The sequence below is a fragment of the Pempheris klunzingeri genome, chromosome 13 (assembly GCF_042242105.1).
Source record: "Pempheris klunzingeri isolate RE-2024b chromosome 13, fPemKlu1.hap1, whole genome shotgun sequence".
NCBI classification, from domain to species: domain Eukaryota; kingdom Metazoa; phylum Chordata; class Actinopteri; order Acropomatiformes; family Pempheridae; genus Pempheris; species Pempheris klunzingeri.
The window spans coordinates 10753601-10776025 of NC_092024.1; the positions used below are offsets into that span (position 1 = coordinate 10753601).

The 22425-nt window shown below is 41.9% G+C and overlaps 4 protein-coding genes across 4 annotated transcripts; 3 read left to right on the forward strand and 1 right to left on the reverse strand.

Moving 5' to 3' along the window:
- Nucleotides 1–1428: 1428 nt before the first annotated feature.
- On the forward strand, nucleotides 1429–3302 carry olfm4.2 (olfactomedin 4, tandem duplicate 2). The gene is made up of 5 exons (XM_070842600.1): nucleotides 1429–1508; nucleotides 1590–1757; nucleotides 1845–2057; nucleotides 2152–2293; nucleotides 2380–3302. The coding sequence occupies exons 1-5, from the start codon at nucleotides 1452–1454 to the stop codon at nucleotides 3171–3173; spliced, it is 1374 nt and encodes a 457-aa protein (XP_070698701.1). The 5' UTR covers nucleotides 1429–1451; the 3' UTR covers nucleotides 3174–3302.
- Nucleotides 3303–4699: 1397 nt separating this feature from the next.
- On the forward strand, nucleotides 4700–7532 carry LOC139212280 (olfactomedin-4-like). The gene is made up of 5 exons (XM_070842791.1): nucleotides 4700–4776; nucleotides 4860–5024; nucleotides 6180–6392; nucleotides 6463–6604; nucleotides 6691–7532. Exons 1-5 carry the CDS (start codon nucleotides 4720–4722, stop codon nucleotides 7482–7484), a joined length of 1371 nt encoding a protein of 456 aa, XP_070698892.1. The 5' UTR covers nucleotides 4700–4719; the 3' UTR covers nucleotides 7485–7532.
- Nucleotides 7533–8286: 754 nt separating this feature from the next.
- On the forward strand, nucleotides 8287–14062 carry rps6kl1 (ribosomal protein S6 kinase-like 1). The gene is made up of 12 exons (XM_070842617.1): nucleotides 8287–8326; nucleotides 9085–9201; nucleotides 9344–9517; nucleotides 9832–9956; nucleotides 10247–10339; nucleotides 10483–10530; nucleotides 10889–11021; nucleotides 11205–12644; nucleotides 12728–12817; nucleotides 13417–13499; nucleotides 13583–13678; nucleotides 13789–14062. The coding sequence occupies exons 3-12, from the start codon at nucleotides 9382–9384 to the stop codon at nucleotides 13897–13899; spliced, it is 2355 nt and encodes a 784-aa protein (XP_070698718.1). The 5' UTR covers nucleotides 8287–8326; nucleotides 9085–9201; nucleotides 9344–9381; the 3' UTR covers nucleotides 13900–14062.
- Nucleotides 14063–14801: 739 nt separating this feature from the next.
- dlst (dihydrolipoamide S-succinyltransferase) lies at nucleotides 14802–21374 on the reverse strand. Its single transcript, XM_070842521.1, has 15 exons — nucleotides 21248–21374; nucleotides 20267–20300; nucleotides 20115–20154; nucleotides 19700–19761; nucleotides 19538–19612; nucleotides 19351–19406; nucleotides 19035–19143; nucleotides 18752–18928; nucleotides 18485–18570; nucleotides 18272–18369; nucleotides 16756–16886; nucleotides 16288–16361; nucleotides 16100–16183; nucleotides 15819–15986; nucleotides 14802–15470 (listed from the first exon to the last, which is right to left on the reverse strand). The coding sequence occupies exons 1-15, from the start codon at nucleotides 21308–21310 to the stop codon at nucleotides 15336–15338; spliced, it is 1392 nt and encodes a 463-aa protein (XP_070698622.1). The 5' UTR covers nucleotides 21311–21374; the 3' UTR covers nucleotides 14802–15335.
- Nucleotides 21375–22425: the final 1051 nt, after the last annotated feature.

Here is a 22425-nt window from a genome sequence, read left to right on the forward strand (position 1 = left end):
TGTCACACTGTCATGGCTTAATGACACACTTCAGTAGAGCAGAGCCGTCATTAATGCTACCAGCAGCACCGGTGCTTGTCCTACTTTGACAAGTCAAAATGTCTGCTGAGCATACTTTGATGGATAACAGAGCAATATTCTACCATGATGATCAGAAGTTAGAAAATTAGGAGAGCACTTCAGTGTGATGTTTTGATGATGATGATGATGATGATGGAGAGTGCTGTCTGACATGTGGGTCCATAGCAACTGTTAACTAAAGCCTTTTGCACAGCAGACATTTGAACTTGTCATCGATGAAAATCCACAAGTGTTACCATTAACATTCATTACAGCTCCCTGTAAGATAATCTCATTTTATTTGATCCTTTATGTAACCAGGAAGACCGTTTCTGAGGGCCAGCTAGCCAAGACAGTACTCCAGTTAGAAACACACAAGAAAGAGACATTTCAAGAGACATGACAAGACACGAAGAGAAATTTCACTTAATTAAGGCAGTTGGAGTTCTCAGTTACATGGACTTTTAACAAAGCTTTAAATTGCCCTTGTGTGCTATTATGTACACGCACAGCTAAAAGTAATGCACCCATAATTAATCAACTATTTACATTTTTCCTGCTGTGACGTGTCAAAGTGTGGAACTGTAAAACAAAGCATATACTCCACATAATTTTCTTATCAAACCATCATATATAGAAGCCGATTTAAGGGAACATGCGGACTGATTTAATATTTTATATTTCTGCTTAAAACAGACAGAACATTTTGTGTACATGACAACCTAAGAAACATTCTGATTAAGGTCCTTAATGTTTGCTTTTCACATCAGAGGCTCTATATCTACCTGCAAACTTTACACGTGTCCCTTTTTTCTGTGTTGCTAATGAAGTGAGTAAACTTGCTCCAGCAGAGTGTTCCCTTGTGGCACAATATCTCCTACACATGAATCATGCCGTTCAAAAGCACCACCCAAGTCACATGTGTAAGATTATGCAATTAACCATGTGGATGAGGAAGCAATACAAAGAAACCATTTAATAATTTCATTCACAGTACAGTGAGGGCTGACTTGTGAGATGATGACTTACAAACAAACGTGATCTGTCAAGTCTTTCTGGGTTAGTTTAAATTAAATTACACAGCCTGAAACAGAGTCTGCTTCACATGTAGCACTCAGCTATTAAGCCATAAACACAGCAAGGCGCTGCCAGAATTCACAGCATATGGCATTTTTCTCATCAACACCCCATGTTCAGATCAAACCGGATGTGGTGGGATGTCCCCAAAGTTAATGTGAGCAAACATGGATAATGTCCGTCATAGGCTAATAGCTGTAGGCATAATAACTATGGGAAGAGGAAAGGTGTCCGCGATGATGTAACAAGAGCTGTCTTTAAAAAGTCTCTGAAAAGGCCACCAAGGAGACACTTGAGAGGTTATCTGAGACACGATGCTGCCATCTCTGCTGCTGCTTCTACCGGCCCTCAGTCCTGCTCTGGCTTGGATTGTAAGTGACCTTTATTTTCTATTAAAAACATGCAGGTGGATTTACTAGAATTCAACTTTAATAGTGATAATTGGTTTTCAGCCAGTTGAGGACTGGGAGTCTGGCAATGTGACCACATCAGTGGGTGAATCAGGCCAGTGTGTGTGTCACGTGTATCTGCCGGAAACCAGCTTCCCTGCCGACCGGGTTCAGCACATGCAGCAAGTCAGCAAGGATCTGATCCTGGAGGTGGAAATTCAAATGAACAAGGTGCAGTCATTCACAGTATTTACACGTTTAAAACATGCATTTTGCTGAGACATCATCATGCTGATGCACGTTTTTTCACTATTTCAGATGGTGAGCTATGATGCTAAGTTGAGCATCTACTTGGAGGAACTGTTGGACCTGACTGTGAGAGTGGCCATGCTGGAGAGCAGTCCCGACAATTACATCAAACTGGACTTTGAGCTACTCAGGATTGAGCTCCGAGAGTTTGAGGCTCTGGTGTCTCAGCTCAAAGACTCCTTCAACTCCTCCTCTCCCTTATTTGACAGTCTGTACACTGAGGTGAAAGAGCCATTTTTAACCTGCTTTCAAACAAAGCGGCCTCCTTCATAGTTAGAATACTAGATCTCTATTTGATTTATGTGTCTATTGCCAGATCCGCAACATGACCGCCATCGTCAATCAACTGGAGACTTATGACAAGAGCAACCTGGAAGTGATCCGCATCGAGTTTGCTAAGCTGCAGAAGAAGCTGGAGGAGTGCCAGCAGGAGCAGGAGTTCACCAAGCCAGATATTGGTGAGGCAACTAGTCAGAAGATTGTGTATAATAGTTTTAATAGCAGAAATTGACAGTTAATGTCGATGTTTCTCTTTTCTTTCCAGGCAACTGCAACAACACAGGAATCATGGATGTCAGCAAGCCAATGGTGGTCCAGATGAATGCTCATTTGAATGCAGGTTTTCAGTATGGGGGCTGGGGAAAGGACTCCAATCCTGTTAGAGGCTATGAATCAATGTACTTCTATGGTGCGTACAGCAGTCCCTCTGTGCATGACTTCTATTTGTACTCTGATTATGAAAAGCTGATTCTGAGGTCTGCATTCAAACACCATGACCTACCAAGCGGGTGGGAAGGCACCGGTAACAATTATGTTGTTCGAGGCAACACCATATATTACCAGCACAACACGCCTTTCAGTATGACCAAACTGAATATGACCAGCTCCAAATATGACTCCAGAGTGATTCCAGCTGCCAGTCAAAGGTTCTCATACAGTTACTCAGACAATCAGAACATGGACTTTGCAGCTGATGAAAATGGCTTGTGGGTAATGTATGCCTCAGAGGAGAGCAAAGGTAAAATAGTTCTCGCTAAAATAGACGAGAAATCTTTTGGCATTGCAGATGAGTTTAACACCGGTGTTTTCAAGCAGCTGGCAGGCAATGCTTTCATGGCCTGTGGAGTCATGTATGCTACCAGGTCAGTGGATATGAACACAGAGGAGATCTACTACGCATTCAACACCAAGTCCAAGGAGGTGAAACACCTCAACATTCGCTTCAAGAAGTTCCAGGAGAGTTACACCAACCTGGACTACAATCCCACTGATCAAAAGCTCTACATGTACAACAACGGCTACTATGCGTCTTACAATGTGAAGTTCAACAAAGAATGATCCCTTTTCTTTGTGCTCTACCGTATTGTGATTGATACAACTGATCTGCATGCTCTATAAAGCTATATACTGTTCCACATTGACTTTTTACTGTCTTTTCCTGAATAAAATCAAACTGAAGCATTAAAACTGTGTCAACTGCTTTTACTTTTTACATATATAAGTAACACTATCACAGAAATTATTCATATATACAATAAAATCAGTAGTTTAAGACTAAAAATGATTTCCAGGTGCTCAAATTCACTAAGCAATTTGACTTCAAATGACTTCAAATGACTTGGGTGCAGACGTAGACATAAAGCATAAATGCATACCGGTCAATCTAAAATATTTGTGCATTTGTCATTGGATAGCAGGTTAAACGAGAACTGAATCAAACTGAATAATGGGTCCACAGCAGAAGAATAGAGATGTACAGTATAATAAAGACAGAAAATCTACAAAAAGTAAAAATGTATAAAAAGTACAAAAGCTTGAGTACTGCAGCAGACGGATGTAATCAATCACTGTATCTTTTGACGATCACACAAACAGATCGTCTGTCTCAACCATATGAGCTCTCATTGCTCTCTGCTGCTTGAATGGAGGAGACAAAATGTTTGTTAGACTCATATTTCATCTTAAGGATATACTGAAAGTATAATAATAAAACTGAGCCAATTATCCTGAAGCATCTGCCAATCAAAATACAAACTGACTGAGAGGAGAAACTGACACTAAGACATCACGTCCAGTGAAAGCATCGTATGTGTGTACTGTAATACAGAATCTGAACATCTTATAATCTCCCCCCTCTTAAAATACCCCCCACACTTCAATAAAATGTATGTAGTCGAAACTAATAAAAACAAAACTAAAAACATTTTATCAACAATAAAGACTAAACTGAAATGAGCAAACCCTCTTTTGAAACTAAATGAACCTTAACTGATTAAAAACAACAATTAGGAAATAAAGATAATAACTAATGAAAAAACTATAAACTATAAATTCTGGTTCACAGCAATTATATCAGGATGTACAGAGAGCTGGTACTACTTACACACTGACACAAAATTTTATTTGTTTTTTTTATATTATTTTATTATTTTATTTTCTATTTCTATTCCCATTGAGATTCAAAATCTCTTTTACTGGCCTAGAAAGCACCATAAAATAAATTCCTATAAAAAAAACATTAGATTTAAGAACAATGAGATATTTTATCAAAGTATGCCTATTAACAGTATTCAGCAACAGGACATGTCCATTCAGTAGTCAAATATTCCTTTTTCCTGTTTTTCTAATCATACATACTTATAGAATAATCAAGGTTAAGATGACTCTGTTGCTCAATACCAATAAAAAATTTAAAAGCACACTCACCAGAGACAGAGCAGATGAACTAAAACCCAAGATAGTTTGTTTAACATGCACACCTGCACTGATCTCAAGGATGCAAACAAAGAGTTACGGAATGATGTCACATGCTTTACCTTGGTCGATAAGAGATGTAAAACTGACAGATCTTAGAAGCAATTACATCAGACAAGGTAGAGACACAATGCCTCTGACTCTGCTGCTACTCTTTCACATACTGAGCCCTGTACTGGCTTGGCTCGTAAGTTTAAAAAAATGACTGCTGTTCCTTATTAAATAGTATTATGTGTTATATCAAAATAAAATAACCGAATTTGCCTGCAGCCGGTGGAAGACTGGGAGTCCGGGAATGTGACCACATCTGGTGGAGGACTGGAGTGTGTTTGCAGTGTGTTCCTGCCTGACAGCACCTTCCCTGCTGACCGAGTGCAACACATGCAGCAGGTCACCACTGATCTGAGGCTGGAAGTGGAGATCCACATGAATAAAGTGAGTACAAAACAGGGATTTCTGTCTTTTTCATGTTGTTTGGATGTTTTTTTATATGCTGCAGCTGAAAAAGCCACATTTAGAGTCGATGATTTTAGTCATCAGAGAAGAATCTGAACTCCACAGCGCTGACTTGTCGTATGAGAGTGGTATAGGCATTTTATGAATACATTATCAATAAAAATATGCAGTATATAGTCTATTAAGATGAATTCAAACATAATTCACACATAATTCAATAATATTTTCGATAAGGAGTTACAATATTGATCCATAAAAATGAATAAATATCTACATGTTGAGCATTGTGACCATGGCTATTTTTATTGACTCACACAGCCTGTACTGTGCAATTTACTTATATTACTTGTGCAGTGTTTATTCCAGCAATATTTCATGCTCTTATAAGCAAACAATTTAACCTGGATATCAAACTGCATACGTTCAGATGATTTGTGTATCTATTTTCAAACTTAACTGCTGGTAAAAAAGTATAATTTATTCTGATTCTGTTTATATATCATGTAAAGCCAAGAATTCTAATGCATAGTGGTAAAAATCCACCAGTTTTCTAAATTAATTCATAATACCATTTGCATCAATCTCTTTGTATATGAAAACAAACCACTTGGTGGTTATGTTGTTAAAGGTCCCACATTATGCAAAATGCACTTTTTAATGTATTTTCAACATAAATATGTGTTGCCAGTGTGCCTAACGATTGCAACTATGAGAAAAGACCATCCTCAGTAAATGCGTAACACACTGTTAAGATTTTGCTCCCTTTATGATGTCATAAGAACATGTGACCACCTCCAGCACTTCAGCAGGCTGAGTGTCCACCATGCTGTCCCTTATAGTTCACTCACTAACACCAGCCCCTGGCAACACAAAGATACTGAAGGTATGAATAAAGGTCTTTTTTTAAAACAGAGCATACAGAAGGAGGCTGAAAACAGCTGCAACAACTGTGTCTGGTGTGAGAAAAAATGTAGTTTTTTATGCATTAAACCATGCAAGCCTATTCCTGTAGGATCTGTAGGATGTAGCACTGATCATAATATGGGATCTTTAAAGACAAGATGAATTGTTAAATGCAATTGCATGACAGTAATTGGTTTAAAGTATGTAAACGGAACAGTGTGTGTCTTGTAGCTTGTCCACTATGGAGGCAAACTGGATATCTTCTTAGGAGAACTGATGGACCTGACTGTGAGAGTGGCCATGCTGGAGAGCAGTCCCGACAATTACATCAAACTGGACTTTGAGCTACTCAGGATTGAACTCAGAGAGTTTGAGGCTCTGGTGTCTCAGCTCAAAGACTCCTTCAACTCCACCTCACCTACGCTTGACAGCCTGTACACGGAGGTGAGACGAGAGCTTGAGCTTCACTGCCTCCATCTTTGTACGGACTACTAACTGTGTCTGTCTGTGCCAGATTCACAACATGACCCTCATTGTGAATCAACTGGAGACTTTCGACAAGAGCAACCTGGAAGTGATCCGCATCGAGTTTGCTAAGCTGCAGAAGAAGCTGGACGAGTGCCAGCAGGAGCAGGAGTTCGTCGAGCCAGATATTGGTGAGGCCATCAGCCATTTTTTGCAGTAACTGACCATCAGATTGTAGCTGCTTGTGACAGTGTTGGAACCGTTCTTTTCTTCCCAGGCAACTGCAACCACACAGGAATCATGAGAGTCAACAAGCCTGTAGTATTCCAGCTGAATGCTCATTTGAACCCTGGATACCAGTATGGGGGCTGGGGAAAAGACTCCAAACCTGTTCGGGGCTATGAGTCAATGTACTGGTATGGCGCATACAGCACTCCATCTGTGTATGAGTTCTACTTGTACTCTAATTACGACAAACTCCTTCAGAGGTCTTCTTTCACACACCATGGTCTACCTCAAGGGTACGAAGGCACTGGTAATAATTACATCGTTCATGGTAACACTGTGTATTACCAGGCTGCCAACCCATTCAGAATGTCCAAATTAAATCTGACCTCCTCCCTTTATAGTCACAGACAAATCACAAAAGCAAGCGAAAGATTCACCTACATGTATTCACCAAACCAGTTCCTGGATTTTTCAGCTGATGAGAAAGGATTGTGGGTATTGTATGCCACAGAGGAGGCCATGGGTAAAATTGCCATCGCCAAGATAGATGAGAAATCATTTGGTATTGAGGATGAATGGACCACTAATGCGTTCAAGCCTCTGGTAGGGAATGCATTTATGGTGTGTGGGGTTATGTATGCCACCAGGCCAGGAGATCTGAAGACAGAGGAGATCTATTACTCATACGACACCAAGACTGGAGAGGAGAAATACATGAGTATTCCCCTTCAGAAATTCCAGGAGAAATTTGTCAACCTGCATTATAATCCCACTGATCAGAAGCTTTACATGTACAACAATGGCTATTATGTGTCCTACAGTGTGAGGTTCAACAAAGAATGATGCCTCCTGTCCTTGATCTGCTGTATTGTGATTGATACAAATGATCTACGCTGACTTTCCCTCAACACTCTGATATTTGTGTAGTGCACAGACACACTGTGTACACTTTTGTTTCTGGAATAAAATCAAAATTGAGCATTCACATGAGTGTCCTGTTTTGCTTTGATTAAAAGTATGAGAAATAAAATGCCACTGACTGAACATTTGAGTGTGATGAATCGAACCCCTCCCTCTCCTCGTCTGCATTTTGGTTGAGTTTGCAGCATCTGATACATCTTAAGCCCCCCACCGCTCTCACCCCTCTGCTCCATGATGGAGCCTCCACCCCGCCTCTGTAAGCCGGCCCTCCCTTGGGGAGGAACGTCTCTCCTTTGTGCTCCATTTGGAGCCTGGCTCCATCTGGTACTGAACAACCAACACCCAGCAGATTATCGATTCAGGGAGGCGTGATCCCTCCATTCACAGTGGATGGGAGGCGTCACATAAATACTGTCATTCATAATCACTTCACAAATTCAGCGATTTTTCATGTGGGACTTGTCAGTGGTCACCTCTATATTGATTTTGGAAGTAAACCTCAGGGCTGAAGAAGGCACATAGAACAGTACTGTCTCTTTAAATCGGCCAGCATCTGTGAGGATGAGAGGGGGGAAGTGAGCGCCTTGTGTGAGGTGGTACCTTAAAGTGACATCATGCTCAGCCAATCAGCAACCTCGCCTGAGCTCTCTCCTCCGCCTCCGCTGCTCAGATGAGTGTGTGCAGGCTGCCGGAGCCACGGTCTGCTACCGCTGCTGATGCTGCAGCTGAGGCGAAGGGTCCAGGACATGCTCGCCTCACATCAGGTACAGTGTGTGTGTGTGTGTGTGTGTGTGTGTGTGTGTGTGTGTGTGTACGCCTGTTTTCTCTGTCATTTCTTCATTTGTTTATCATGGCGGAGAGCGAACTCGTGCACGCTGAGAAGATGATGGCTGATGGTGGAGGAGAGTGGAGATGGCTTTGTGTGTTTCGTAACACTCCTTAGATGATGTCGCCTCCATGGCTGTAACCAGTATGGTGTGTGTGTGTGTGTGTGTGTGTGTGATGTTTATGTTCCTGTCTTAACCCGATTTTAGGGGAAAGAAATGTCATATTTAACATCGATTGGTATTTTAATCAGCGTTAGCCTTCTCTGTCTGACTGGTAATATATTTGGATAGTGTAACAAAGCTTAATTGTATTATACTAGTAATTTAAAAAAATGACAGCAGAGAATGAATTTGCCCCTTTGAAATAATTCATTTCACATCATTCATGAAAGTGTGTGTGTTTGTGTCTTAGACCACACCAGTGTGTCTACAGTGTAACATGTGTTATTGGGACAATATCAGATTTGGGTGTTGACACCTTCTCCACTGTGATCTTTAGGTGTCCACCATGTTGGAGGCATTAATGACTGTGAGATTTACCACACCACAATGTGCCTCTGTGCTCTGAGTCATCTCCCTGTCATCTTGGACGTTTGCAACTCTGCTTCTTTCCATTCAGCAGAAATAGTAGGCAGGAGCTTGTACTCACTTCCTGTGCTGGTCAGGAGGTTAACTCTTTGTTTCCACTGGCTCAGATGATCATGCCCTGCTGCAAAGACCTGAGCCTTGGGGTCACTGGGGGCAGACACACACCGAGCCCAGCGGCGACAAACAGAGATGTGTCCTGCTATTGATAAGACGAGAGAGCAAAGGTGAGTCCCAAGTTACGGGTGTGATTCCCTTACAGCAGCTTTAGATTCATTTTCTGTTTCAAATTTGATGAAGCAATCTGCCATGTTTGAATGCAAACCAGCTGAATCAACAGTAATTTCTATTTTTTTATGCTGTGCTCAGGCTCATCTGGTCCCTGACGGGTCCAACACAAGGCAACAATGGCAAAGAGAGATTACTTGGTGGAGGCGGCCAAACAGATCCGCATGGCGCTGGACAGCGAGGTCAATGAGGACTATGAGGCAGCTTTCAGTTACTATAAGAATGGGGTGGACCTGCTGCTGAATGGGGTTCAGTGTAAGTGGGCAACATTTCACACAAGCATTTATGTGATAGTTTGAATGGGGAAGAGGTGTGTTTACACAAGACATGTGATGGGAGCACGTGGACCAGAATAAAAACAGGAAGTCACAAACCAAAGGTTAAACACAGATTTCCTTGCTGGCCAGATATTTCCCCCCACAGTGTCAATAGTTGGCTGTGTATTACGAATCTTACCTCATCCTAGAGACACGCCAAGGTTTTGCCAGGACAGGGTCTTGTCTGTTCCATTTAGTCTATTCGTACAGTAAATACAATATTTTGTCTGATAGAGCTTAATTGTTTTACAGTGGACCCGAACAAGGATCGACGGGAGGCTGTGAAGAGGAAGACAACCCAGTACCTGAAGAGAGCTGAAGAAATCTTCATAACTCATCTGCAGGACAACCTCGGGAAGGGAAGCTCTCATTTAGGGGTAGGACAGTCATCCTTCTCCATCATCTACAAACAGTACATCTTGTTCACACCTTCAAAGTGTCACTCATTTGCTCTCGGTGTAGGGTTAAGACATCGTCAGGGTTCTTCACATATATCTAATAAAGGATAAGCCGTATTGAAACGTCAGCAATCCTGGCTTGTAGAGCACAAAAGAGCACCTCCAGTATTGCTTTTTTATGTTAGACGAGACATTTAATGCATGTGTGTCTCACAATAAGATACTTCATTGTACTGTTGCTAATATCCTCCGTGGGCTTTCATCACCAGGGTTACAGCAGCCTGAGATTCCGTCCAATCAGACACTTGAGCTCGCCCGTGGAGGACCTGGAGATGTGTAAGGTGGTGGGAGTGACTGATAAGGTGAGACAGACTTTTTTTTTTGTACTTCAACACTTGCTTACAACCTGTGTGCTTCAGTATCAGTGTTGGCTTTGTGTATCAACATTCCCGTTTGTATCTGCTTTGCTGAGGTAGCCTGAAGATGTTTCTTTTTTATTCCAAAGGTCCTGATTGTCCAAAGTATGGTCAATAAGGAGACATTTGTCGTAAAGGTGAGTGTTCAGTTTTCCACGGGTTCGAGAAATTCAGTAAAAATGCTCTATATTACAATACATTTTAATTAAAGACAGGCCCATTGGCCAGCATCCATCCACTGATAGCAGGGAGGCTTTGGGGGTTGTCATCTGGCAGCAAGCCAGTCCTCGTATTCTATGGCAGGCTAGTCGATGGGAGCTCTCTCTGTCCTGTCTCCCTGAGTACCATCCAGCATTGATCTGCCTGAAAGTTCTCACCCTTTTAGACACTGCAAGTGCGCCTCACATTCCAGTGACCACAGAGACATGGTAACAGACAGGCACTAACGTCTAAAGGGGCGCTCCAAGCAGTCATTGTGTGCATATGTTCTTGCAGAGTCTGATCAAGTCGAGCTGGGAGAGCAGGGACCAGCCAACCATCATTCCTCAGGGGGTACCGTACATGGTTAAGCTGCTAAGATATTATGTCAGCGAGGATGCTGTGTACCTGCATCTTGAGCACGTCAAAGGTGAGCTGTGAACGACTGTGCTGTTCTCAGAGCTGCTGGGAAAATGTTTGATGAATTTAGATTTTTTTCCAGAATGAGCATTTAAGCAAAGTGGCACTGTAGCATCAGCAACAATGAAAAGCATCATTGCTCCTGTTCCTCGCTCCTGTGTCTGATCCAGCCTTTCTTCCCCTGTCGCCACAGGTGGGAGGCTCTTCTCCAAACTGCACAAGCTGAGGAATGAGAGGGCCAAGGAACACCCAGAATGCTTCACTTCCGGCCAGCACAACATCAAGATGAAGACCAGCTTCACCTCGCCCACAATCAGCACAGACTACCAGCACAACAGCCAGGGGAGCACAGGAGAGAAATTAAACGATGAGAGCCCAGATACGGACTTCCCCACTTCATGGGACGAGACTCAGCAGCGACTGGAGAGCTGTGGGACCCACTCCTACATCGAAGAGACGGGCTGTCTGCAGAACACACGCTCCGCGCGATCATTTTATACCAAGCTCGATCGACTGTCTCTACATTCTGGCTCGACGAGGACACAGGTCGACCCCCGCATCCATCCACCAGCTCCTAGTTTGTGTTTGCACTCCAGTGAAACTCAGGAACAGCCTGCACTTCCTCTCTCTTGCACTCGTGTCAGTCAAGCTCTGGATGTCATGTCGGAGCGCCTGGCAAAGAAAGCTGGAATGGGCCTGACAGAGTGCAGCTCTGAGTTTGAAGTGGCTTGGAAAGCTGTGGATCCAGCACATAACTGTGAGAAAATAAACCCCTATGCAGTGACTGACAGTCATTCACATAGCACGCTAGGACAAACACCTCATACAAGTCAGACCTCATTTATAAAAGCAGGATCACCAAACAGTGAAAATAAGGGTTTGAGTTCCTCCCCTGCCATTTTGCATCTTCCTCTCCATTGCCAAACCCAGATCCGTGGCAGGGCATCATGGGATATTAATGGTGCTCACCAAGGATCTATTTTGAGTAGTAATTCCGCAGATATGGTCACAGACTCAAAGCAGGACAGCAGCAGTCCCACCACAGAGGAAAGAAATGGGATGGTAGTCATCAGGAGCACAGACAGAGCAGTATTTTCTGACCACGCAGACACAAGTATCACCTCAGAAAGCTCCAGGCCCTCCCCTGCTTCCCTCTGCCACGGCATTGCAGGAAAACAGGGGAGTTTTTCAGGGGTACCCCTCTCAGGGGTGAAGTACAAAGGGGAAACACGTTCCAGTGAGGCAAGAGAGGGTGTAGAGGAGACATGCAAACTGTTGAGTCCCACGGAGAAGGTGGTGCCTGCAAGAGAGCGATCATTTGTGGGCTGGTTCTCCTCTGCAGTACCACCCAACAGGAAGACAGAGGAGAGGGATGATTTCCTTAAATCATATGGATGTAAGAAGGGGCAAGGGGAGGACCAGATCATAGAGGTGGATGGCTGGTGCCACCTGCCTCGGTTCCCTGTCAAGTCCACCACGCCTGCAGATAAGGCCATGCAGACCAGCTGGGGGCTTCCTGAAGCAGAGGTGCGTGTCTGGGGGGCTCAGATCCTGCTGGCCCTGGAGAGTCTGCATCAGCAAGGCATCCTGTGCCGGGACCTCAACCCTAGAAATGTTCTGCTCACCAGCAATGGTGAGTTCGTCAGATACCCGTAGAAGACTGCATGTTGAGCACTGCAATACCTTTGATTTTGATCAGACATAATGTTTTCACAGGAAAGGTGTGTTTGACATTTTTCGGCCAGTGGAGCGAGGTTCAGGCAGAGATTTGCTCCACAGCCATGGAACAGATGTACTGTGCTCCAGGTAAAGATGTGCCTTACTGTGAGCTAAGGCCTCTGGATGTTCTGTGGTGTAACCTGCCACCTAGTGGCAAGATTCAGTTGGCCCACTTTATTCTGAGTAACAGGTCAAGTACTAAAAAATAATAAAGTTACCAACGTTACAGCAGAAAAATTCACAGTAATTGATCAATAATAGAGTGCAGTGTAGCACAATAGTTAAGATTAAAAATAGATTCAAAAATTGAGAAAAAAAATACAAAAGCCTTTCGATAAAAAAAGTCCTTTAAGTATTTTGAAAGACAAAATCGATGCAGCAAGCTGTAATTTCTCAGGTAGGTCATTTCACAGCCGAGGAGCACTGGCAGAAAACACTTTTTCAGTCTGAAAGGATCTCAGGCTGCACACTGGTTGGTCAAAGAGATAGCAGTTCAAATATATATTCTGGGGAGAGGCCATGAAAAGGTTTAAAGGTAAAAAGTAAAATCTCAAAATCAATCTTAAAACAAATGGGCAGCCAGTACAAGGTCAACAAAATTCTCTTTTAGCGCTGCATATTGTTTGGGGATGTGAAGAACTGTTGTGTCTGAAAACAGCTAAACTCACCTCACTGTGTGTTGACAGAAATCGGTGGGGTGTCCAGGGTGACAGAGGCGTGCGACTGGTGGAGTCTTGGGGCTTTGCTGTTTGAACTCCTAACAGGAATGGTAAGCGAAGGCTCTCCAAGCATGTGCAGTCTTACGGTTTGTTACAGAGCGTTTCTCACACACTCTGCTTACTGTACCTGCAGCCGCTGTGGCAGCTCCACCCAGCAGGAATCCACTCCCACACCCAGCTGCTCATCCCCGACCACCTGAGCGCCGCAGCTGCGTCTCTGCTCACTGAGGTCAGATTATATGGCATTAGAACAGCAAAGTTTTCTGTTCTAAATGTTCTGCTTTGCGACATTAAATGAACCATCACTGTATCACCACTCTCCGTTATGCTGCTCCACAGTTGCTCCAGTTTGACGCCGGCTATCGCTTGGGTTGCGGAGGTGGAGGTGTGAGTGACATCAAGTGTCACCCCTTCTTCAGCAGTGTCTCCTGGAAAGCTCTGAGCTGCTAGCGGGTGCAGCTGCAGCACCTCTGGCCCCTTTGTCCTGCACTGGAATCGAACACGTCCCTGAATCCAAGCATCCACGTGAGGCCAAAATGGACACAGCACCAGATCCTGGTTTCCTTTGCATTTTGTGCTTCCCAAAGAAAACACAATAAAAACTAAAACATAAACAAAACTGGTTTACCGTGTCCCTTCCAAAATATGAGACTAACAGACTTTATTTTAACTTTTGAGACTCATATATGATGGGACTTTTGATAAGTTTTCATTTTATAGTATCTATGATTACCAACTTCATTATTGTTTGGACTGTCTGCCATCAAATATGTAGAAAAACATATAAGGATATTAGGCAATAAATGTGTGCCTCTTCTCTATCCCTGGTATTTCAGTCACTGTTGAGGCCTTTGTCCTGATGTGTTGTAACTGACTATGTATGGTTCCAAAGAAGAGTTTTATTACTGTACATGTAAGGTTAGGAGATACAAACCTCACACCTAAAAATATACTAGACAATGGAGCATCAAGCACTTCACACCAAAAGTGAATCCCAGAACACTGCACTGGGGCGGACACATTGTCAAGTTCCTGTTTTTAATCAGTTGTTGAGTCAAAGGCTCAATCCAGTTTGATTGAGACTTTTCTTGTCACTTTCTTTTCTCATATTAGTCTGCTCTTCTACTCTTAAGAGATCACCTTGACATTTTTTTTTTACCTATAAGATAGATTTACCTTTTCATCGAATTGGTTATCAACCAATATTCCACAACCCACTTGCTAATGACTAACTTTATGCTGGTTTTATTTTTTCTGTTGCTTTCAAGCCATCGATGCACTGGGTTTATTCTTGTCAATATAGCTACCCAGACTGTCAGTATGACAGCACAAAAATAACAAAAACTACAGTTGAGTAATGCAGCTTTTATTGTTTAAAACTTTCTTTTTTCTTAAATAGTCTTTCATACACAGCATAAAGAGAATTTCCCTCATTTTTGTGAAACAGATGGCATAAATTTAGAGGATTTCTTCATTTTGGACATTTTCGAACATGGCAATACTTAGTTTCTGGCCCAATGTGTGCTCATTGTTCTTCTCTCAACCAAAAATGAAATGTTGCTATGCAGGTTATCCAGGTTTGCCTTTCATCACGTAATAACTTGAAAACTTTTCAGTTGTATGTAGAAAATGACATATGGCGCTTAGGAGTTATAGAATATACTTTGATCTAGAGACCAGCACCACAGAAACCCTCTGACATTTCTCCACAACAGTACCAAACCTTTTATCACTGCCAGCCTTACAATGTCCATTGCACAACCCTAATGTTCTCCAAAACCCCCTTTTTTTCTAGTTAACCAATACAACATTACATCAACTGCAGTTACGGTAATGTTCGTCAGTGTAGAGTGGTTTGTTTGGTTGGGCCTGGAGCTCACAAGGGTTCACATGTCAAGGAGCAGCACCCTGGGGTCTTCCACCACTGACTTGATCTTGCGCAGGAAAGTGACAGCCTCTCTTCCGTCGATCAGACGATGGTCGTACGTCAGGGCAACATACATCATGGGACGGATCTCCACCTAAACAAGACAAAATCGCTGAGACCAAATTCTAACACTCTTAACAGAATTGGCAAAACAGAGAATAAAGGCATAATTTATACATTTTTCTTAGTTTAGCTTGATCTTATATACAGAATGAGAAAACAGGGTTCATTTGAAATACATCTATCATTCACACCACTGTATTCAATATTATAGGCCCAGAAACTGCAAATTAATCAATTCAATTATTATTTCATCTATTGAAGTTACTATGTAATGCATTTTCAATTCATTTTCAACATTTGTTTTCCAAATTGCATCCATTCTATTGTTAAATGTGTTGTCTTATTATGTATTTGCATGTTTAACAATGAAAAAACAAACCTTGCCACCAACTGCAACAGGCCTGTCAAAGATGCCATGCATGCCTAAAATAGCAGACTGCGGTGGATTGATTATAGGTGTGCCGAACAAGGACCCAAACACGCCACCATTGCTGATGGTGAAGGTTCCACCATCCATGTCCTCAACCGCCAGCTCATTCTTACGTGCCTACAAACACACATCCGACATTATGAGGAAACGTCAGGATAAGAACTTTTCACAGCAAGTGTAAAAAACAAAACAATGACAAACACGTGATGTAACGTGATAGAAAATATTACCTTTTCTCCCAGCAAACTGATGGCCTTCTCAATACCAGCAAAATTCATTCCCTCTACGTTTCGGATTACGGGAACCACCAGACCCTGAGAGAGAAGTCACATGACTGAATGTTCTGCTCTTCACATTAGAGACAAGTGGCCTGCCAAGCACTTACACTTAACATTATAATATAATGCACTTCTCTTACCTTTGGCGTGGCCACAGCCACACTAATGTCCACGTAATCCCTGTACACAATCTCTTTGGTTGTGTCATCAATTACTGAAAGCACAAAGAAAGCATGAACATTTTACACACACAATATTGTGTCTATAGTAAAAATACAGTTCAAATTGTAAATCATAACCAAGATTGATTTCCTTTTTAGGCATGCCATTTTGCATGCAAGTGAAAGCCACAGAAAATTTTAAATAGATAGATATTTTTTTTTTTTACGGACCACCCCTACCTCACTGTGGTCTATCTAAATAGGTCAGAGTGCTCTAAAGGCAGTAAATAAGTTAGTGCTGGTTTTGAGGTTTGGCAATGAAAACACAACTTGAATCATTTTCTCCAGCAAGAACACTTGCAGTGACTTGATATCAAGCATTCTAAGACACAGTCAAACTGACACCACAAAGTAAGGTTTCTCGGTCTTTAAAGGTTAAACCTATACCGGCATTGACAGCAGGTTGGTCAGCCAGAGCATAGGCAGCAGCCTTCACAAATGCAGACATGAAGCCCAACTTCATGTTATGCTTTTTCAGGAAGGCATCTTTGTAAGCCTTCCTCATCTCTGTGATGTTGCTGTAGGGAAACAGAAAAAAATGCATCAACTAACAATTTGGCATTAAGCCACCAAGCAGGGTTAGTGATAGTGAATTTGATGGCAGCTATGAAAATAAAAATTCTTAGAGAAAAAAACCTTCGGACAAGATTTAGGAATTAATGTTCTTAGAACTTCAGATAGACAGAAGTTTTTAAAATCAAAAGCAATTAATAAATGGCATTGATGAAAGGCTGAAGAAACTAAACTAGCTAAAATAAGACGATACATGGCTTTGGCTTGAAATATTATATCAGAAGCCTTGAGGAATACTTGACTCTAAGATATAATGGAAACTGACAAACAGACACAGATACTACTGAAAAATGAAAATAGTTTGTCCAAATATTATAACCAGGTTATCGAAGATACAGTTTAACATCATATAAAAAGGGAAAAAACGATGACTTTTTATGGCTATAAAAGAATGCTGTTACAGATCGTGGTGAATTAAAGCTATTGAAATTGGCCAGCTAATCGTTTCAACATTGCTCATTTTTCTCTTGTATCTCCCCTTTTAATTGTTTGTTTTCCTGTCTCTAACCCTGTTGAAGCTCTAGGGTTTCTCCGCTAACATAATTAGCCCCTCCCAAGACACAGACTCTCCGAGAAAGGAGAGAAGAAGCGATAAAAATCTTCACTTTCTAGAGCCTGTAAATCTTATTGGGCTGTCATAAAAGCCCATATCGGTTGAGGCAGCTTTTCCACTCAGAGCGCAGGTCTCTGTGGGCCCCTACAGATGCTCCAGCCTCCTGCTCTGACTAGCTCCTTCGGCTCCAGATGAGCCCTAGCCTGGGAAGTCTTCCTCCAGACCGTCAATGTCAATCCAATTAGGATACATAGAAAACCCTGAATAGCCGAAAGCTGACACCACACATTTGTGGGGAAAAGAAATCCTCAAAGTGTCCTCTTCAGCACAGGGGGCAAGTGCAGACAATAACATTTCCTTGTAAATTAATAAAACCTGTTTTAACAATTCTTATCTTCGTTTTAGATGGCATTACGACCAAATATTTACATTCCAGCATTTAAGAGGCTATCAGGTTTCAAAAAGCTTTTCCTACTGGGCAGATTCCAATCTATAACCATTTGTGCTAGTGATGTTTTGGCTTTTAAGCCAGATACAGTATATACATACAGTATGGATGCTGCATATGAACTGCATACAAATGTTTCTATTCTATTTCATAAAAATGTTTAGAAAAATGTAGACATATTTGAACGCCTACAGTCTATAAAGTCTTTTTCTCCTAAATGGCTTCCAGAAATGGAATGTGTTTATGTGGCAGAACACATTTCACATTTATTATAAGAAAATAGCACTGAGGGCTTAATAATGTAGGCCAACTAATTCACCATTTCCTACCTCATGTCGACCTCATTAAACGTAGTCAACATAGCACAGGTGTTTTGAGCTTCCTTCAGTCTCTGGGCAATTCTCAGTCTCATGCGGTTCATCTTAACCTAAATTGAAAAACAAGAATTATGAGATTCTGTAAAAAAATTCCACTCTCACTGAACTTTGCTAGGCCATTAAACATATCTAAAACTCATCAGAAATTCTATTTTAAGGAGTTACCCTGCTCTCTGTTCTGGCTCCTTTAGCCACTCCCTCTGCTTGGGCCACTGGTGCAGCTGGAGCAGCAGTGGGTTTGATAGCTGAAACTATGAAAAAGACATAAAGAAGCAGTTAGTATCTCTAGACATCAGTTCAGTTGAACGGGCGAAAGCCACTGCCTACAGAAAGCCGAACAATGATTAATCATGTAAGCTCGAGGTCAAGAGCACAGATGTCAAGCAAAACAGTTCTCACATGACACAGACCGTCTGTCTCATTAAATCTAACCTGGTTTAGTGTCCATAGCATGTGCTGGCACAGGTGGCACAGGGGGCATAGTGGTGGGAATGGGCCCCACAGCTGAGGGGGGAGGAGGGGGAGGAGGAGGAGCAGCAGAAGGTGGTGGGGGGGCTGAAGCGGCCGGGGGCTCCGCTTTTGGAGCCTCTGCAGCTTTGGGTGCACCAGCTAAAGACGCAAACAGGTAACAATTAGGATAAAACTGACTTTAAATGTATTATCTTAATAATTCTATTTTTTGTACATTTTTCAATAAAAGTGCGATAATCAATACCTCCTTTGCGAAGCTTAAAAAGTGGAGTTCCTCCCTCAACCTTCCCTCCATCGGGAACCAAAAGCTCCTCGATCACTCCAGCAGCAGGAGAGGGAACCTGCACTGATGTCTAAGAGCAGAGAGAAGAAAAAAAATAAAATAAAATTTTGAGGGTAAAGTGAAATGTTATTTTAGGCAAAAAAACACAGCATGCCCTAATTATTTCATTCACGTTGTGCCACACAATCACACACACACAATCTAGAATAGCATTGAGGGCTGAGAACAGAAGGCCAGGAATGTGCACGATATTTACTTTTTGGCTTTTTAGTTTTACCTTATCAGTCTCAATTTCGCACACCACCTCATCCTCGGAGACGGTGTCTCCAACCGCTGTAAGAAGAACACTGTTTTACCATCTGAGTACAAATGTACTATCTTTTGTTCAGTTTGGTTGTGATTTGGCTGGTGTCGTTATCAGAAGCAACTGTAGTAATTTATATTCATTAATCAATAAAAGTTACCTTTCTCCCACCTCACGTCCCCCTCTGTGACAGATTCTGCAAACGCAGGAGTCTTGACTGTGACAACTTCATTTCCTGGAGTACAAAGACAAGCGAGAAGAAATGCATCAGTGGTTGTGCTTCTTATTCAGATAAATTAAAGGAATGCAGACTGAAACATACTGTGGGCAACAGATGTCCTGAAGTAGTGGATTTGGAAGACGCTGGACCGGGGATCAGATTTTCTAAAGAAATCAGAATACAGTTAAATTAGACAAGTAACAAAAATCCCCCCAAAAATGATTGAAGTTATCAATCAGGTCTGCAAAAATTGCTGATTCAAGCTTGTCTTGTGTATATGGAACAGCATTTTATACTGTGCATCATTGAGTTGGATAAAATTGCAGACTGACAAGACAAGACTGACAGATTTATTGATGGATATTAATAGGCTTTTGGCAGTGCATGGCTGGCACTGAGTGAACCGGTGTTGACAACTCATTCATTCAGATCTACAGTCTGAATGGTGTAATTACATAGTAAAGGTCCTTTTCTCTTAAAAAAAGGTCAGTGCTTTTAAATGAATTATAGTACTTACACAGTGTTGTTGAGAGTGACAGAATGGCTAACTGACAGAGCTGTAAAGAAATGGACAAGAGCACTGTGTTAGTAACTTCTTGCAGCAGGACTATCTCGAAGCAGAGATTGGGATTCAAGACTTAATACTTGAACAGTGCACAGCACACATACCTGCCGTGGCCCGACGAGCTAACACATTATTCCCCTGTGAAAAGACAGACACAGTCAAACATTACAACACGGCCACTACATTTTGAATGTTAAGTATTGTGCAGAATAATAACAACTCTTTAAGTACAGGATTTCTGGAAAATATACACCTATAAGTTAACTCTGACATCAAGGTTAGATCAATAAAGGTGGAACTGTAGAAAAATGGCAATAGAGTCAACAACAGGGGGTAGAAATCGGTGCTTTTGATCAAAGGTCATATCTGCACGCTACAATGACCTTTGACCTTTAATCAATAAAATCATCTGGTAAACAGGTGGTTTATGTGGTTTTGCATTAGACCTAAACCAGCAAATGTAAAACAGATATTTTTACTGGAGCATCTAATTGAACGGCTGCTATAAAGCTTAATGGCCCAGTACTAATCTCAATGACAGATGACATCTGACTTTGACGACTTATCTTCTGATGCCACTACAGAAAGTTATGCCCTTAAATGAAGAAAAACATTAAATTAGCTAAACTGGGCGTTTTTTCCCGCAGACATAAAGCAGAAAATGACCTCAGCGTGACAGCTAAAATCACCCTGCTAACCCGTACATTTAGCTTAATATAGCTAGCATGTTCTTGCTAGCAGGCTACATAAATACTACTGAAGTTTGTGTTAGCTGTACATGAACATGGACCAGACACTTTCTTCATAGGTCAACCGCCTTCAAATGTTAAGTCAAAACGTGACACCAACCCAACGCAGAAGGCACCGCTTTTAACTTAAACACAGACTGCAGCAAAGACTTGAAAAGGAAAGTGTCCTCCTGTCCTTGGCTGGCAATGTTACGGCCTGACCGTGGCCTACAGCAGAGAGCCGGCTAATGCTAATGCTAGCTCTGACAGAGCTGAACAGGCAGAAGCTGAAGCCAAAGACAACGAGGAGGACCGTCGCGAGTGGCAACGACAACATTTTATTTGCTTGTTGCCTACCTGGCGGAGGGCAGAGATAGAACGGCCAAAATTCCTGGTGAGACACCGGGAATGGGATAGCATGATGGCTGTGTGACAGCAGCCTGTCGGCGGAAGGGAAACTCTGGTCACACCGACAGGCTAGGACGTGCACGCGCAACAACCAAGGAAGTAGTGTGGGACAAACCAAGTGGTCCAACTGGAGGGGGGAGGGGCGGGGGAGTCCTCACTGTGGTCCCCTCTGACCCCCACACTAATGTAACTACTGAGAAATGATCTACAAATAAAAAGTGCACACCTTTACCCACCTCTACAGACACAGGGAACAACTTAAGAATACAAATGTATTAGAAAAAAAAAAAAAATGAAACTAGAATAGAGTAGAATTTAATAGAATAGAATAGGGATAACAGGTACCAGTGTGAAGCATAGAGTAGAATAGAATAAAAATATAATAGAATAGAGATAACATATCTATAAGTACCAGTGTAAAGCATAGAATAGAATAGATTAGAAATAAAGTAAAAATAGAATAGATAAGAACAGAATAGAATAGAGATAACATATCTATAGGTACCTGTGTAAAGCATAGAATAGAATAGAAAAGTAATAAGATAAGACAAGGCAACATACCTACAAGTAACAATATAAAAAATAAAAGAGAATAAAAAAAAGAATAAAATATGATAAGATTAGACAATGAAGACAGGCACCACTGTGATATATATATAATAGAAAACAATACAATGGAGAAACATTAAATTAAGATGACTTTTTCACCTGACAATCTTAGAGTGGTCTTTTACCCTAAAATGCTATAATGAGTATAGAGGATAGGTTTGCTTTTTAACTTATTTAACTTGTGTACTCTGGCTTTCTCTCCTGTCTTCTTTGTGTTTACGCGAGCTTGGTGTTTTATTCTGTCTCTATATCACATAATGCGGTTATTATTTATGTGGGCCTATACATCATGTAGGCCTGTGCACGTGCATCATGCTCACAGATGTGATTTAGACTGAATTACTAGGCTGGGGATATGAGCAGTCTCTGCTTTGTTGTGTGGCCTCAGTCCATCAGCTCCCATCCACTGCGAGCAGACTGTCACTCAAACACCTTTCAGATACCTTCCTCCTCTTAACATGATGTGGCTGGTGTGCGGCCACAGCATAGCTTTGTGATGGCCACGCCCCAGCTGGGTT